This window comes from Loxodonta africana, chromosome 11 (assembly GCF_030014295.1).
Source record: "Loxodonta africana isolate mLoxAfr1 chromosome 11, mLoxAfr1.hap2, whole genome shotgun sequence".
Taxonomy (NCBI): Eukaryota; Metazoa; Chordata; class Mammalia; order Proboscidea; family Elephantidae; genus Loxodonta; species Loxodonta africana.
In genome coordinates this window covers 100,538,388-100,557,655 of record NC_087352.1, presented here as the reverse complement: position 1 = coordinate 100,557,655, position 19,268 = coordinate 100,538,388, and the positions used below count along the sequence as shown (strand labels likewise).

Genomic DNA, 19,268 nt, shown 5'->3' with positions numbered 1-19,268 from the left:
TGGTGACTGTGGCACGGATCCTCCCAATGGGTGCTAAGCATCGCATGAACTGGGAAAGCTTACTTGTAATAAATATTTATTATTCCAAAGGGGACACTACTCCCATGTAGTGTTTTTGCTTTGCTTCATTTTGTTTTTTAGCATGCCCCTTTCTAGCTTTGCTAGATTTCAGCTCCAGTATCCCCAAGTCTTCAATTCCATCCATCATGAGATAGGCCCCTAGCTGATTTCTCCAAGACTTTTTCTGAGCAAGGTAAATGCCAGTTTCTGGTATTCAGAAAACTTTTTTCTCAAATACCACCACCCCTGCCATATGTTCACTATTTATAAGATTAGCAAAGGAAACTTCCTGAGCCAGCCCTCATTCTTGTTCATTAACATGGTGGCTTCTCCTTTTGCTGCTCTGTAATACATTTGGGGAAGAAAATTGTAGATGTGATCAGTGACCACAAACCAAGTACTTCCCAAATGATATCAATTAGATTTTTTATTTTAAATTATAGCAAGCATTACTGATATATAAAAAGTGCTATTACCCACTTTTCCATGTACTACAGCAGGAAAGAAGCACCCAAGACATACAATAGTGCCTAGCACAGAGCGGATGTTTAATCAATATTTGTGGAGGGAACAAATCACTCTCCACATGTCCTGTCTTTGAGGCAGTAGATCACTGCCCCCTCTGAACTGCAGGCATTTCCTGGGTAGAGAGAATTCAGTGTCCATCGTCAGCTTCCTTCCTGCCCATTAGAGATAGGATAGATTCAGCAGAGAGCCTTGATCCACAGAGACCTAGGACTGTCTTCCTCCCAACAGGATGGACACCGTATGATATTAAAATTTTGTTTAGTTTTGAGTCATCGGATATGTGGGAAAGGAAAGGTGACAATCAGATGCAAAACAGGAATTCACCAGTTTTCAAGCTGCAATGTGTCTGCTTGTTTTGCAGAATAAAGCACAAATCCATTTTTTCACCTTTAGGTTCCCCACTGGAACATAGTCTCAAAATAGAATCAGAATTGCAGGAATCTCAAAAGTACATGCTCGACTATTTTTCTTCTTTCTCCTCTAATGAGAAAGTTTGAAGCCTACGTGGAGAGCTCCACAAGAGTACTAATGATTTGTTTTTCTTAAAGATTCCAATTGCCCAGTTAGAAAATCACTAACATGTCGTTCTGATTTCCCCAAATGCATTAACGAGCTCCCCTTCCTTCTACCACCTCTTTGTTGCTTGTCTAATGACTGAAATAACTGGGTGTTTCAGAAACGTTTCTGTGCAGCTGGGGAGTAGGAGAGTACAATAAGAGGTTAAAAACGAGCAAACAAACAAACAAGCCCTTCCTTTAGCAAGAGAGATGCATTTGCGGCTTATTAGAGAGCTGACTATTGTTCAAAGAACTCTGTGTTTAAGTGACGGCTTTTGGAGGAATTTTTTTTTTTTTTTAAAGAAAAAAACATTGAGGGTCTTTTATCACTATCTGTTTTGATGCAGTTATTCATGAGTGCTCTTGCCAAGAGCCATACAAAAATCCTCCATGTGTTTTTTTTTCACCAATCCTGCCTCAGAAGGAAAAAAAAGTGACATCAAAGCGTGAGGCTCAGAGCTTGAAGACTTGAGTCCCCAGAACTCCACATTCTTTGAAGTCTCTACACCTCCTGCCTGCTTCTTTAAAAAGACATGCCAAGAAAAAAATGCTAAATAGTATGAGAAACAGATTAAAATAAACTAAAGTCTTTTCAGCCTTGTGATTCTATGACAAATATGGATTTGCAAAGTAGCGTAGGTAGTTCAAAAAGTCAGGGAAAATTACTGAATAAGCAGATGCTGCAATTCCTTGACTTCCTTAAACTGTTCTTGTTAACCTGAGAAGTGCTTTTAGATGCAATGAGGGGAGAGTAGAGAGGAAGGCCCAGCACCCAGTCCCAGCAGTCCACTTACAGCCCAGGTACTCCCAATGGACCTGCTACTGTTCAAGGAGGGGGGCTTTCCCTGAACACACTCATGGCAAAATGGCTACATCCGGTGCTGATGTGCAGTGCTCTGCTCGGCAGAGTCAGCTCTCAATACTGAAGTCTGCAAACCTCAGAGACAAAAGGTGTGTCCCCTTCATTGAAGGCGAGATGAGGACTGGAAGGCAGAGTGCTCCTCAGCCACACCACCTCCACTGTCTCCACAGCCTACCTGTGATACTTTTCTGGATGGACTGTGGTTTGCATCACTTCCAGCCCCTCCACATGTCAGCAGAAAGACGGAGAATGAGGAAATTCCCTTTTATGCCCTACAATGCTTCCCAGAGAAGCACACATGGAATGAGGCCAAGTAGAGCCACAGCACAGCACTCCCCGACCCAACACTAACAACTGCAAAAGGCTAAACTCAACTGGGAGTGAGGATGACCGAATGTATTGCTCATGCCAGAGTTTCCCATGTCTCATGGCCAGTCAGCCATCTGTGTTTCCAGGTGGGTCACTTCTACCTGGAAAATCCATCAGTCCATGTTAAAAAGTAGGCTTGAAAAGTCTCAAGGGAGGAGAGGGGTTCCGGAGGAGCTGGGGCCTGTTTCTCAACACTGGTACTAACTCACCAACAGAAAACCCATGTGAACATACAATATGAAGGAAATTTATCAAACTATCTGTGAACAAAGAGAAACAGATGGGTAGAATAAAAAAGTTAACAGATAAATTGACATTATTTTTTGGTTTAGCTGCAAATTACAGATTCTTATGAAATGGGAATGACTTGCTGTAATGATGGAACTGAGCTCTTAACAGACCCAGAGGATAAGATGCAGTCCTGAGAAACCACTAGCTAGGACCTACCTGCATTCTGCTGTGAACAGATTTAAATTATCCTAGATTAAATGAGGCTAGTATAATACCACTAACATTCAACCATAGCTTTTAAAAGTAGTATAAAAACTTACCTTTTCAACAGCAAATGTTCTTATCACATATTCTGCTAGTAGCTCTGTTTCTATCAGGGTGACTTTAATGTCTTTATATATCTCTGTGTCATCTGGCCAGTATTTGCAGCATTTGACCTTTAGAAAACACAAAGGAAATTAAAGGTCTAGGGTTTTTTTTTTTTTTTTGAAGCTCCCCCAATGACAGGTCACTAGGATTTGTAGGATAAAATTTGCACACACGAAAAAAGCTGTAAACTTAAGAGCAAGGTCTATTTTTTTGGGTAGGTCACCTATACCTTTTTTCTCTCCCAGAAGAAAACAAAATTTCGTTGTGGGAGGGGCAGACCTAGCAACATTGTCTAAGTAAAGACAAATTATATTTATACTAAAATATCCCAGTTACAGGAACCATTCATTTCCTGTGTACCTCTACTCAGGGGATGGCCTGGAAAAATGAACGATAATAGGCAGTTTGCAATATTTTAGCTCCTCTGAATTTTAGGTATCTGCTATTTCAGAAACTGATTGACAGTCTTTGAGGAGGGTGAGCAGGAAATCAGAGCTAATAGTAGTTTTTTTTTTTTCTTAAGATAGAAGTGGCTGTGTGATTTTCCCAAGTTAGAACTATAGATTGATTTTAATCTGAGTAAATTCAATATATAAAACTTCACAAAATATGAATAGTTGTTTCATATTATTTGAAATCCCTGAGGATTTTTCAGGTAGAAGGAGTTTGTTTGACTTGCCCCTTCCTTGCAAACTGCTGGGAGAAGGGAACAGTTGGAGCACCCTGCTGGGGATCTGTGGCCGTACTCCCAGGCTGTCCATAGCCTCTTCTGTTCCCTCTCTTCTGAATTCCTGGCAGTTCCCGCCATTCCCATAGTTGCCCCTCGGTGGATGAATTTCCACTCCGGCCCTATTTCTAACTTCCTTTGTGTGCATCGTCTCCTGAATGCCCTGGCATCACCTCAAAGGCAATATGTCCCAAAGAGAATTCTTTGACCCACATCAATTCCTCTCTTCCTGATTTCTATGTTAATGGCACTACAATTTTGCCAGTTTGTTGTTGTTAGCTTCTTCAAATCTGTCCCTGACTCATGGAGAGTGACCCCACACACACACTGAATGAAACGCTGGTGGTCCTGCATCATCTCCGTGACCTTTGTGGATTGAGTCGCATTGTGATCCATAGGACTTTCACTGGATGATTTTTGGAAGTAGATAACCAGGCAAAAATCTGCTGATTTCTTCTCCAAAACCCAGTCCGTCTCCAAGTCTAACTAAGAGTGTCTTTGAAATATCTCTGAAATACATTTTCCAAGTTATTACTCCCCTGGCCACAATCTTAGTTTAGGCCCTGGTGACGTATTCTTTTTTTTTTTTTTCCAATAGTATTTTATTGTGTTTTCGGTGAAGGTTTACATAGCATTTTAGGTTTCCATTCAACAATTTCTACACAAGTTGTTCAGTGACATCAGTTACATTCTTCACAACGCATAAACATGCTCATTACTTCTGTTCTGGTTATTCTGTTTCTATTAATCGAATTTCCCTGTCCCATTAACATTCTAAACTTTGTTTTAAAGTAATTGTTGACTGTTTGGTCTCATGTGGGTAATTTCCTAAAAAAGCACAGTACTTATGGGTGATATTATTTTTTGAGCCAATTTATTATTTAGCTACAAGGTGACCTCAGAGGTTATTTCAGTTAAACATTTGAAGAGTATCTCAGGGCAATAGTCTTGGGGAGTCCTCCAGTCTCAACTAATCCAATAGATCTGTTTTTATGTTATTATTATTATTTATTTTAGAACTTTGAACTTCTGTTCCACATTTTTCTCCCATTCTATCAGGGTCCATCTATTGTGGCCCTGATTAGAACAGTTGGTAGTGGTAGCCGGGTACCATCTAGTTCTTCTGGTCTCAGAATAGATGAGGCTGTGGTTTGCATAGATTCTTTGTCCTATAGGCTAGTTTCTTCTTTGAGTCTTTTGTTTCCTTCTGTCTTTCTTGTTCCGATGAGTAGAGACCAATAGTTGTATCTTAGATGGTTGCTTGCAAGCTTTTAAGACCCCAGATGCTACTTATCAAACTACGATGTAGAACATAACTTTATGAACTATATTATGCCAATTGACTGAGATGTCCCAAGAACCTATGGTCCTAATCCCTCAAACCCAGATATCCAATCCCATGAGGTGTTTGGTGATGTCTAGGAAGTATCTGTAACTGTGCCGCCTATGTGCTTTATTATATATATATATATCTGTATATGCATATAGTCACACAGATGCATATATGCTCTGATGACTTCTTGCGTGGACATTCTATACATACCAACACCAAAAAAATCCTTCCAAAATGTAATCCTAATGGCATTTACTTCCTCTGCTCAAGTATCTTCTATTTCCAACTACTGCCCATGAAATTACATAGAAATTTTTGAGGCTGGTACGTAAGGACTTTTTTTCACTTGGTCACAATTAGCATTTTCAGCCTTATCGTACACTATTGTCCTTTCTATCTGCACATATTTTATGTTCAAGGACAAGTGGTTTGCCCCAATCCCCAAATCTTCCCCATGATCCATACCCCTCTTCACGCCATTCCTTCTGTTTGGAATGTTTTCCTCCCATCCATATCTTCTCAGTTGAAAATTTTATCCATTCTTCAAGTATGTCTCAAATGTCACACCCCTCTAAAGCTTTTATTCCATAGATGTGAAGTCTCATTTTTATCTCCTGATAAAATGGGCTTATTCTGCTAATGTGACACCCTTCTTGCTAGCTACATTACCTGTCAGGATGTAAAGGGCTTTGTTTTACATCCTGACAGGTAATTTCTGGCACCTTATTTCTAGGTGCCTGGGTGGTGCAAATGGTTTGTGCTCGATTAACCTAAAGGTTGGTGGTTCGAACCCACCCTAACAGTGCCATGAAAGAAAGGCCTGGCAATCTGCTAATGTAAAGAGTACAGCCAAGAAAACCTTACAGAGTAGTTCTATTTTGTAACACAGAGTCACCTTGAGTTGGTGTTGACTTGATGGTAACTTTTTTTTTTTTTTGCTTATTTCTTCATTCCCTGCAACACCTGGCATTGTGTCCTTATAGTCTATGTATGTAACAGGTATAACTACAATGGAATTACATGGGACAGGATCATGTGGGTCAAGGCTGGATATGTGCAGGAAGGAAAATCCCAGACTGGGAAGGTTTACAAAAAAAAGAAATATGGGCTGAGATGACCTTTGCAGAATGCCAAATGCCTGTGGTACACTGTTTCCACTGTGGTATGTGGCTGGTCATTGTTTTAGCTACTTCGTTACAGAATTTTCTGGCAGTTGATTTAGTGTAGCTCTCCATAAACCTTCTTGTCCTTAGTTGCGAAGATGTAAGCCAGGCACGTTAGGAGCTGGGGATACAGTGGAGCATAAGATAAAGATGGTCCCCGCCCTCATTGCATTTTCAGTCTCCTTTGGGAGTCATTTTCTCTCTTGGGAGCATTATCTATGACTATAAAAAGGGCTCATCTATAATATTTCAGAAAGTTACTCATTGAGACTTGTGCTGGATCTAAACTATCCCAGAGTAAGACATGTCTATAATTTTTCTAGTTCCTTTCCTAGATGCACAGCAAGTCTGAGATCATGTATATTTCAGCAATGTCAAATTTGATAGCAACCATAATTTCACTTATAGAATTTCTAGCACTATACAATGCTAATTAACAAAGATGCTTAGGTGGTACATATTTGATTCTTTTCCATATTGGGGACTTGCTGTTGCCTTTTGGTGACTTCAATTATGTGAGCAGAAGGTAGTGGATAAACAAAAAACAACTAGAGTATATTAGACTGTATTTTTAAAATTAATTCTCAATGGAATGAACAGGATTTAAAAATTCACATTTTCCTGAAAATTACAAGAGAACAAAACATACGCCCACGCCTACAACCTATGTTATATACTACCTCTATCTTATCTAATAAAAATGATTTTCCTAATATAGGATGCAACTGTCATATGGCATTTTGAAAAATCTGTATGGTCACCTATTCTATTTGACTCCTTACCCTCCTCACTCCCTGGTTTTCGGTAAATACGGGTGTGGGGGCTTCAATGCCTTAGGATCAGGGAAAGCAAAAGCCCCTGTTCTTCCTGAGCAGCGCCCCCAGTGACCTGAGCAACCTACTGCTCCACTGGAAATCCGACCCTGCCCAGCTCTCCCGGCCGCGCCCCCTGACCGCAAGGGGTACAGGCGCCCCGCCTCCGAAGCGCTGCAGCCTGGTGCCTGGCGGCTCAAAGCCGAGCAAGCGAACAAAAGATGGCTCGGCCTGCTCTGCATACAGTGTGGCTTCTGACTCTGTATGCCTGGACGCCCCAGGTGAGGAGCGATTAGACGAGGACGACGTGGGCTGCTTCCTTCCAGAGCCTTTACCGAGGCAGCGCTCCCACGCAGAGCCGCCTGACTGGGCGGGCCCAGGAGGTGCTCCAGCCATATCAGATCCGCCCGCCCCATCCCATGTCTCCATCACATCTGTTTTTAGCTTACTAAAAACCTCTCTAAATTGGGTTCCTTTCAGTATCCTTTTAACTTCTTGGATTTGTGTGAAGTTATTATTTTGCTCTTAAAAAAAAGGAATTCCTGCTTTTTTCTGTCTGGATAAACACATCACATGCCGGAGGAATCTGGGGCCTGCAGTCACCTCTTTGCCTGTAAGGCCATAATAAACCCCAAACCCACTGCTGAAGAGTCGATTCAGACTCATAGCGACCTTACAGGACAGAGTAGAACTGCTCCATAGAGTTTCCAAGGAGCGCCTGGCGGATTTGAACTGCCGACCTCTTGGTTAGCAGCCGTAGCACTTAACCACTAAGCCACCAGGGTTTCCAAAGGCCATAATACAGAGATGTTAAAACCACTGATTCTGAGGCGACTGTTTGAGCCGGGAATCCACGGAGCCAGGCGCGTCGCCAGCTCTGATCTTGCGCCAGGGTGGTGCCTCCTGCGCGCTTCTGAGGGTGTATGGCCACCGCCTCCAGCCCAGATAGAGGCGCCTGTGAGCACCGTTCGATTACCTCGGTGCCCGCGCTGGCTCAGTCGGGCCATCAATCACGGAAACGCTTACTGAGCACAGCTGCCCGCGCATTACCCTGCCAAGGGCTGCGGGAACCGATATGGTTCCTGCCTCCAAAGGGGTTACAGTTGTTAGCTGCAAAATCCACAGTCTCGAAGCAATACAGAAAGCAGTTTAACTCCAAGGTTTCTCACTTCCTGAACAAAAATCCTTGAGATGGGCCATTTGTAACCAGCGCCCGATGACCTCCATGCAGATCACCGTCAGAGGAGCCGAGGAGGGGAGTTGGAGGTGCGGCCCCCGGACTGGCAGCACATTACTGTCACCTACAGGTGAGGTGGACATCTCTAGGCAGTGGTTCTCAAACTGCAGCAGGCATCAGCAGCACCTGGAAGCACCTGGAGGGCCTCTTAAAGCAGAGTGCTGGTGCTGGTCTTAGAGCCGGGTTCACAGGTCTGGGGTGGTGCCCAAGAATCTGCATTTAGAGCAAGCTCCCAGGTGGTGCTACCGCTGCTGGTCTGGGGAGCACACGTCCAGCAGTGAGGGTTTGGACAACACAACTCTGCTGCAAAGGCTTTGGACTCAGAATCTGGGGCTAGAGTGTGGTCCCCCTTGTATAATGCTGGTGCGAACTTGGCCAAGTTAATCCCGCTGCTCAGGTGAGGTTCTTCACCTGTAAAGAGGAAGATTAGGGTTCCTCTGGTAGTGTCCTAAGGTTAAGCCAGTGGGTCCCAAACTTGTCTGTACATTGGAATCACTTGGGGTGGGAGGTGTCAACAAATTCCAAAGCCCAGGCCCTACTCCAGGCTAATTCACTCATAATTTCTGGGGGTGAGAGAGACATCAGTCTTTTTTTTTTGGAGCTCCCCACATGATTCCAAAGTGTGGATGAGTTTGGGAACCACAGGATTAAGTGAAATAATGCAACTAAACACTTGGCTCAGGGCCTAGATTATCACAAATACTCAAAAAATAGAAATGTGTATTCTTAAGTGATGATTTGTGATTGGGACTATTGCTGTTGACAGGAATTCGGGAGCAACGAGCTGACTGAGGGCCTGGGGAGGAGGAGGAGGGCTGGGCTGAGCGCTGACACGTGGGTGGCTCATGGTGGTGGAGGAGACGCTGGGTCTTCCTTGGCTCCTCTCTAAAACACCTCATTCCAGGTACTAAGAAGACTTGAGAGACAGAGGGTGGCAGTCCATCCTCCATTAGTGTGGTTTCATTAGCATCCCCCAGAAATTAGGAAATAGGGGCTGTTCGGGGTGGGGGGGGGCGGGGGGGAGGAGAAGCAAAACAAGTAAAGCTGTGAGGAATCACAGAGATGTCCAGTTTCCAAGTACGCATTTTCAAGGCCCCATTTACAACTTCCAACACTGAGCCTTTAATACTTTGAACACAAAGCATGGATGCATTGTGTTCCCATGGCCACGGCCTTGCTCAGTAGCTAAGTGGGGCTATGATTTGCCTGAGAGAAGACAGCCATCACAGACAGGGGGTTTCCACCATCTCCATTCCTTCCACTTCTTGGTGCTTGACAATCAAGAATTGAAAAGCAGGCTCAGTGAGGGCGGATGCCTTGCTTGAGTTAAGCCAGACGGTGGGAGGGAGACGTGTGCTCCCTGGAAGGATGACACTCCAGACCCATATGGTTTCTTCAGTCACCGGGAGGTCTGGCTTCAGGAACGGATACCAAGTAGGAAGCCTTGGAACTAGCTTAGCTATCTTGCCTTTTTTGGGGTGGGGGGTTGGGATGGAAGGTGGAGGGAGGCAGGAAGAACTGCCAATCACTTTGCCCCTGAACACAAGCTGTTACGTTTATGCTGGTGCCTCCTATATCACCTGGAAGGGACCTGGGGTGGGGCGGAGTGTGAGGTCTGCTTACGTGCATTGTGCACGGGTGCAAGGACTTGCTACCCTGAGAAGCCCATGGCTAAGAAGGATCAAAATGGTTAGCTTTTAAGTTGGGGGTGCCATGGTGTGATCTAATAAACAACTTTAACAGGAAGAAGGAGGGAAAAAAAAAGAATGCTGTTATAATTTTGATATAATGCTGATTTGTCAAGAGGTTTTCTGAAAAGAGACATCCAAAGAGTGAGTGACTCCAGTTCTAATAATAGTTTGTTCAGGGCCAGCCGAGTACAGCTTTGGATAGCAAAAACATTGCTACCCAAGCACAGTTACCAAAAGGAGCCCCAGCCAAGAGCAACTGCCAGCTAAGTTTCCAAGAGAACAGATTTATTGTCTCCAAAAAAACAGCTTGCACAGAGCTCTCACAGAAATATAAACAGTCACTCATTTAAGTATCCTGAACACGCGCATTGCTTTGGTCTCAGTGTGTAAAATGGACATGCACTTGCCTTTTTCTTGCTAACTTGTGATGTCCCAGCAAATGACTTACACCCCCTGCACGTCAGTTTTCTCATCCATAATATGGCAGAGCATTGCTGACTTCTTAGGGAAGACTAAATGAGATAATATATGCAAAGGCTTTGCAAAAATACCTGGCTTATAATAGGTCTCCTCCCTTCCAGACTTGCTTCTGTTGACCCCGGGTCTTCCCTTAGGCAATACCCTTGAAGATTATTTCAAAATTGGCACTAAATTCACAACTGGATTGTTTGGGTTTGGGAAAATCCCATCATACAGTGAGTAAATCCTCTCACGCCTTTAGGCTCCTGTGCAAACTGCCCCTACCCCGAGCTTCTGGTTTCCTACCTCATTTACTAGTTGCACCTGTGAATTGGTAGGATTACTTAAATAAAGATTGAGCATACAATATTTCATAAGCACAAAGTTCACACCCATATCCACAACACTCGTTTTCATCAACTATAAAGAAACGTGTGGCCTGACACCTCCTGTGGAATTTTAAGCATCACCTTATAAACCACACGAGAAATCTGTCTTGTTACTTTTCTCTCACCGTTACTGGATGGATCAGAAAGCATCATTGCTCTAACTGCACCCGAACATCTTTATCAAGACTACTTATTCTCCACCTTATTCAATGGTTTAGGCTTTGACTTTTAGCTATTCCCCAAATTTAAGTTGTCCTGCCAAAGGAGGGACATTTGCCACAGTGAAGACAGTAAGAAGCGTGTGTCACATACTCTAAATATTATTCTGAAATAAGAGTTTCAGAACTCTGCTGAGAAGAGACAACATTATTAGAATATACACAGGGGTTCAGAGGTACCCCAGCGGGACGTTCTTAGAGGGATAGCTGATCTAAAAATTCCGTGTTTTACCTCACTGGGAGTCTTCACATGTATCAGGTGAAAAGCAGACTGATGCGATGCAGGATTTCACAGTTTATAGGGTTTTAGATCTATTGACCTTCTGCAAGTCACAGAACCCTTCTGGTCCTCAGTTTCCTTATTTGCAATGGAGGACACTAGACCACATTGCTGTTGTTGTTAGGTGTTGTGGAGTTGATTCTGGCTCATAGCGACCCTATATATGACTGAATTTAACACTCCCCGGTCCTGGCCCACGCTCACAATCATTGTTATGCTTGAGCCCATTGTTGCAGCCACTGTGTCAGTGCATCTCATTGAGGGTCTTCCTCTTTTCCGCTGACCCTCTACTTTACCAAGCATGGTGTCCTTCTCCAGGGACTCATCCAAAGTCCTGGGATGTCCAAAGTATGTAAGATGCAGTCTCGCCATCCTTGTTTCCAAGGAGCATTCTGGTTGTACTTCTTCCAAGACAGATTTGTTCACTCTTTTGGCAGTCCATGGTATATTCAGTATTCCTCACCAACGCCACAGCTCAAAGGCATCAAGTCTTCTTTGGTCTTCCTCATTCATTGTCCAGCTTTCACATGCATATGATGTGAATGAAAATACCATGGCTTGGGTCAGGCGCACCTTAGTCTTCAAGGTGACATCTTTGCTTTTCAACACTTTAAAGAGGTCCTTTGCAGCAGATTTGCCCAAAGCAAAGTGTCTTTTGATTTCTTGACTGCTGCTTCCATGGCTGTTGATTGTGGATCCAAGTAAAATGAAATCCTTGACAACTTCAATCTTTTCTCCGTTTATCACGATGTAGCTTATTGGTCAAGTTGTGAGGATTTTTGTTTTCTTTCTGTTGAGGTGTAATCCATACTCAAGGCTGTGGTCTTTGATCTTCATCAGTAAGTGCTTCAAGTCCTCTTTGCTTTCAGCAAGCAAGGTTGTGTCATCTGCATATTGCAGGTTGTTAATGAGTCTTGCTCCAATCCCGATGCCCTGTTCTTCTTCATATAGTCCAGCTTCTCAGATTATCTGCTCAGCATACAGACTGAATAGGTATGATGAAAGGATACAACCCTGATGCACACCTTTCCTGACTTTAAACCACTCAGTATCCCCTTGTTCCGTCTGAACAACTGCCTCTTGATCTATGTACAGGTTCCTCATGAGCACAATTAAGTGTTCTGGAATTCCCCTTCTTCGCAATGTTATCCATCATTTGTTATGATCCACACAGTTGAATGCCTTTGCATAGTCAATAAAACTCAAGTAAACATCCTTCTAGTGTTCTCTGCATTCAGCCAGGATCCATCTAACATCAGCAATGATATCCCTGGTTCCATGTTCTCTTCTGAATCCAGCTTGAATTTCTGGAAGCTTCCTGTCGATATACTGCTGCAGCCACTTTTGAATGATCTTCAGCAAAATTTTGCTTGCATGTGATATTAATGGTATTGTTTGATAATTTCTGCATTTGGTTGGATCACCTTTCTTTGGAATGGGCATAAATATGGATCTCTTCCAGTCAGTTGGCCGGGTAGTTGTCTTCCAAATTTCTTGGCATAGATGAGCGAGCACTTCCAGCGTTGCATCCATTCGTTGAAACATCTCAGTTGATATTCTGTCAATTCCTGGAGCCTTGTTCTTCGCTAATGCCTTCAGTGCAGCTTGGATTTCCTCCCTCAGCACCATTAGTTCCTGATCATATGCTACCTCTTGAAATGGTTGAACGTCGACTAATTCTTTTTGGTATATTCCTTCCATCTTCTTGGGATGCTTCCTGCATCGTTTAATATTTTCCCCATAGAATCCTTCACTACTGCAACTCGAGGCTTGAATTTTTTCTCCGGTTCTTTCAGGTTGAGAAGCGCTGTGTTCCTTCCTTTTGATTTTCTATCTCCATCTCTTTGCACATGTCATTATAATACTTTGTCTTCTTGAGCCACCCTTTGAAATCTTCTGTTAGGTTTTTTTACTCCATCGTTTCTTCCTTTCGCTTTAGCTGCTTGAAGTTCAAAAGCAAGTTTCAGAGTCTTCTCTGACATCCATCTTGGTCTTTTCTTCTTTCCTGTCTTTTCAATGACCTCTTGCTTTTTTCATGTATGATGTCCTTGATGTCATTCCACAACTCATCTGGTCTTTGGTCATTAGCGTTCAATGTGTCAAATCTATCCTTGAGATGGTCTCTAAATTGAGGTGGGATATACTCGAGGTTGTACTTTGGCTGTTGTGGACTTGCTCTAATTTTCTTTAGTTTCAACTTGAACTTGCATATGAGCAATTGATAGTCTGTTCCACAGTTGGCCCCTGGCCTCATTCTGACTGATGATATTGAGCTTTTCCACCGTCTCTTTCCACAGGTGTAGTCGATTTGATTCTTGTGTATTCCATCTGACGAGGTCCATGTGGATAGCCACCATCTGTCAGTTTGTCATACTGTGCAGGCTTGTGTGTTGCTGTAATGCTGGAAGCTACGCCACCAGTATTCAGATACCAGCGGGGTCACCCACGGAGGACAGTTTCAGTTGAGGTTCTAGACTAAGATAGACTAGGAGGAAGGACCCAGCAGTCTACTTCTGAAAAGAATTAGCCAGGGAAAACCTTATGAATAACAGCAGGACACTGTATGACATAATGCTGGAAGGAGATGCCCCAGGTTGGAGGCACTCAAAAGGCAAACGAGGACGAGCAGCCTCCTCAGAGTAGAGTCGACCCTAATGATGTGGATGGAGTAAAGCTTTTGGGACCTTCATCTGCTGATGTGGCACGACTCAAAATGAGAATAAACAGCTGTGAACATCCATTAACAACCGAAACCTGGAATGTATGAAGTAGGAATCTAGGAAAATTGGAAGTTGTCAAAGATGAAACTAAACACATTAACGTCGATATCCTGGGCGCTGTGAGCTGAAGTGGACTGGTGTGGCCATTCTGAACTGGACAATCGTATAGGCTACTGTGCTGGAGGGACAAACTGAAGATGAATGGTATTGCATTCATGATCAAATTTAACATTTCAAGATCTATCCTGAAGTACAGTGCTGTCAGCGATAGGACAATATCCATATGCCTACAAGGAAGACCAGTTAATATGACTGTTATTCAAATTTATACATCAACCACTAATGCAAAAGATGAAGACACTGAAGATTTTTATCAGTGTTTGCAGCCTGAAATTGATCGAACATGCCTCCTTGTGTCTTAATATCTTCACCTGCTATATTGCCCTCCTCCTGAGATCATCATCAGAAACTGCTAAATGGAGTAAAAGACTTGGAAGAACGTAAACCCAAAACCAAACCCATTCGTTGCCGTCAAGCCGATTCCAACTCATAGCATACCTGTAGGACAGAGTGACTGCTCCATAGGGCTCCCAAGGCTGTAGTCTTTACAGAAGTGGATTTGCCACATCTGTCTCCCATGGAGAGGCTGGTGGGTTTGAACCGCAGACCTTTAGGTTAGCAGCAGAGCACTTAACCAATGCTCTTCCAGGGCACCTTGCTGGAAGAAAATAGTGACCTGCCTAATTCTTGACATCATATAAATAGTCCTAAGGATGTGAAGCTTGTGATTCAACCAGCTGAATGGATTAAAACTCCTACAAATTCACTGTGGCTTTGGTATTCTCTACCCTACACCATCAGAAAAGAATCTGTTCTTGGTGAGATGAGGTGTCTGCTATCTTTTTCTAGAACAAAGAATTCTCTGTCCATCTAGAAACTTAAGTGATAATGTTTTTGTTTCTGTTTCCGTGGAGACATCTGAAGGTAAAAAATGTAAACCAAAACAATGTCGGATTCTGAGATGCCTATTTCCCTCTTATTTTCCATATTCCCTTCGGCAGGCAGTATTTCCTTCAGCTTTTCCACTTCAGAGTGTGCTGCTTTCTAGTAACTCCAGCCAGTAATCCAGTGGAATCCCCAGCTTGTCACCATTTCCAGTGCTCACTATTGGCTCTACAGTCGTCCACCTTTGCAACCATGTAGCATCCCCACAGTCTTCAAAGAATGTTACCCAAATGCATATTCCTTGATCCTGAGGTTTACAAATTTGCAATTCGGGCACAAGAAAGCAATTTACTAGAGACTTCTTGCCAGGTATAAGGGAGGTTATTTGATTGGATTTTACACCAGAGAAGTATTCAGACCTGTTCCCTCTTCTCATTGCTAAAAACCTGGTCCCAGAGAAATGTGGCAGTTGCTAAAGCCATAAGCTATTGTCCCATTCTGGTCTTAAACATATGGCAGCCAGTTTCAGAGAAATAGCTCTGCAGCAGTGAATGCTAACTGTCTGTGAGTCTGTTCAATTAGATTCTTCCTTATTTATTTCTTTAATTAATGAAATTAAAGTGGAGATGCTGATGTCTTGCCACTTTGTTAATCTGAAGGAAATTGTATAAAGACTATAAAACCTTTCACTGGATTATCTTGTCTCTTTGGTCCTATTCTCCTGGGAGGCCCCCAGCATCTACTTACATAATGCACTTAGCCAGATAACCCTAAGTCTTCAGGGATGGCAGAGCAAGAGCTCAGAAGATGAAGTTAGCAGATTTGGAAAGCAGAGAAAAAAGAATTCTGCTGTCAAAAAAGGACATAGTGTACTGCTTTCCAACAAATTATTGAAGCACAAAATATACCTGTAGTGTGCAAAATGGGAAAAAGCTGACTTTCAAGTGCTCATGTGAGCAGAACAGAGGGGCAGAGCTATCACAGCTTTGAGACTGTCCCATATTGCATCCAATTACACTGCCAGGAAACCACAGATGCTCCCGGCCCGGCCAGGACGGCTGTTGATTGGGGGTGTGCTGGAAAAGCCTGCAGTCTATAAAGATCTGTCCCAAGGTCCACCTGTCCATCTGCAACAGATTGCAGACCCTCTTAAGTGCTTTATAGACACCTACATGCATCCCAAAGGGACTGGCAGGAGATGACGTTAGAGGTGAGAGAGTGAGACAACAAGGGATCCAAGCCTGGATCAGAAAACCAAGAATGTAGAGGAGGCATGGAAAAAAGATGAGATAGGATTTTCCAGGGCCAGCCAACTCTGTTGAAGCAGCCTGGCTGAAGGCAAGTGACAGGTCTTGACGACGGTAACCAGGACAAGCAGGCACAGAGGCACAGTCATCCTCCTGGGCTGGCTGGAGAATGCTAATGAGCTGATGTGCACAGGGCTCCCGGTTACCTGGGGAGGAGGAAAGCTTGTGCTGGGAAGCACTTTTCATTCAGACCTGCAGATGTGCTTTGATGCGGTAGTATCCTGTCACTGTGGCCATATTAGATATGGCTGCTACTGAAGTGTTGGAGGGCTGACAGCGTGTGTAGAATTGTCTCCAAAGCCTAATTTATAATTCATTCATATTTGAGTACAATGACAATTGCTTTTTATGAAAGAGACATAATGGACTAGGCTGAATTGACAAGAACTTAGTACAAAAGGGTTAATCAGGTAGGCTACATATTTTTGTCATAACAAACAGAGCTGTAGGCAACGTTACTCACACCTGCAACGAACACATTATATGCACACACAGGACTGTAAACTCTGTCCTCACAATGGGGGGAAAATCACAGAAAGGAGAGCATACATGGAAATTTCCCCGGTATTAGTAAGTTATTTTGTACTAGCTTACATGTTCCTTTGTAATTATTCCTCCACCTCTACAAAAGCAGTTACTGAACACCTTCTATGTGTCTGGCCTTTGGGGGTTTACAGAAAAAATAAACCGGCCTTTGCCCACAGTAGGGAGAACAGAATGGCAGCTGAAGGTGTTTGCTCCATCAGTCCTTCGCAGGACCTCTGTAACTGTATTCGGAATGTCTGGAGGGCAGGGGTCCTGTCTTCCATTTTCTGATCTTCACCTAAGCAGGTTGAGAGGTCACCTAATACCTGCGTGTTAACTTGTTGCATATGTACCAAGGAGAAGACTCAACCAGGCAGGTGAACAAAGGCGGGAGGGGCTAAGGCTTCCAACAGTGACAGTGCCACCAAGGCTCCCTGACTGCAGAGAAGGAGGAGGTGTGAATGCGAAAGACAGGAGACTCATCTGTCTTCCCACAGGAATTTATTAATTCATTGTGACAACTCACACAGAGTTCAGAAATAAAGAGTCAGGGTCTGTACTTAGAGCAAACAGCAATTTGCTGTTCCCAACAAGGCAAAGAGCGTTTCTGAAACTGAGGTAGGGATGTGTGAGCAGGGGAGTGTATGTGTATGAAATAGACATACATTTGGGAAGGACCTTTTGTCAGTTACCTTTTGTCACAATGTGGACATTGTGAGGGAGACCTGGTCTGGTTAGCCATGTAAGCAAATGGGAGGGAGGGAAATGGTTACCCTTAAATTTTTTTGTATGTACACATGTACACGCACATATATCCATATATACCCATACACATATATATACACACACACTTATATGTATATATATAAACCTGCTGTCATCGAGTCGATTCCAACTCATAGCAACCCCACAGGGTTTCCAAGGCTGTAAAGCTCTATGGAAACAGACTACCACATCTTTCACCTGCAGAGCTGCTGGTGGTTTTGAACCGCTGGTTAGCAGTGGAGCACTTTAACCACTACGCAACCAGGACTCCTTTGTATATACATAAAACCCATTGCCATTGAGTCGATTCCGACTCATAGAAACCCTATAGGACAGAGTGGAACTGTCCCATAGGGTTTCCAAGGGGCGCCTGGTGGGTTCAAACTGCCAACCTTTTGGTTAGTAGCCTTGGCATTTAACCACTATGCCACCAGGGTTTTCTTTGTATTTATATACATATTATTTGGATCCACAGTGAACACCCATGGAAGCATTGGTCAAGAATCAAACAACGTATTGCATTGGGCAAATCTGCTGCAAAAGATCTCTTTAAAGTGTTAAAAAGCAAAGATATCACTTTGAGGTCTAAGGAGTGCCTGACCCAAGCCATAGTATTTTCAATCATATCATATGCATGCAAAAGTGGACAATGAATAAGGAAGTTCGAAGAAGAACTGATGCCTTTTAATCACCATGTTGGCAAAGAATATTGAATATACCATGCACTGCCATAAGAATAAACAAATCTGTCATAGAATAAGTAGAGCCAGAATGCTCCTTAGAAGTGAGGATGGCGAGACTTCGTCTCTTGTACTTTGAACATGTCATCGGGAGGGACCAGATCCTGGAGAAGGACATCATGCTTGGTAAAGTAGAGGGTCAGCAAAAGACAGGAAGGCCCTCAAGGAGATACACTGATACAGTGGCTGCAATGATGGGCTCAAGCATAGCAACGATTGTGAGGATGGAGTAGGACCAGGCAGTATTTTATTCTGTTGTACACAGGGTCATCATGAGTCGGAACTGACTCAATGGCACCTAACAACAACAAAAAATATGTATGCATATATACATGTGTGTGTGTGTATATATATGTATGTATATATATATGCATATATGCGTGTGTGTGGATATGAACTCTATCAGAATAAAGCTTACAGAAGCTAGGGTTAGCATTGCTGATATGAAATTATAAACAAGACATCTCATTTCTGTAAGCTATAAAATGCAGAATTTAGAATCTAGTTTAAAATGCTTAATACGCCTTCAGTAAGACTGAAGAATAAAGTGAAATGCGTGGTTTTCTCCCTAGTTTATTCTGAGAGCATTTGCTTTATTTTTGTCTCCCATTTTTCAAAATCAACCTCCATTTAGCAGTCAATGAAGTGTTTCCTAGGAAAATGAATTTGTTTTACAGTTATACTCCTGTTTTTGCATTTCCTTTGTACCACAGTTTACCTTTCAACTAAATAGATTTGCTCTCCAAGTTGGATTGATCCACATTAAGCGATGAGACTCTATTTTAGATAAAATAACTATTTCTGTGCAAAAGGACACCGCATGCTAGATGCAAACATCAGGTCTGCAGTTACACGGAACATGGGGTGTGCGTGTCACCGTACTGCCACTTGCTACCCTGTGGTTCTTGCCAAGGCTGCACACACTGTGGATTTGCAGATGTCTTTGTCAAGTGATTGTAGGAGTTCTTCACGGTGAGCCAT

At 43.1% G+C, this 19,268-nt stretch overlaps 1 protein-coding gene across 3 annotated transcripts in view; it reads right to left on the bottom strand.

Annotated features, from left to right (window-relative positions):
• Positions 1–19,268, bottom strand: part of PTPRM (protein tyrosine phosphatase receptor type M) — a 943,724-nt gene that overhangs the window by 49,512 nt on the left and 874,944 nt on the right. For all 3 annotated transcript variants that reach the window (XM_064294704.1, XM_064294702.1, XM_064294703.1), the window contains one exon: positions 2,928–3,044. In XM_064294704.1, the coding sequence (XP_064150774.1) occupies positions 2,928–3,044 (117 nt within the window). The remainder of the gene's footprint in view (positions 1–2,927; positions 3,045–19,268) is intronic.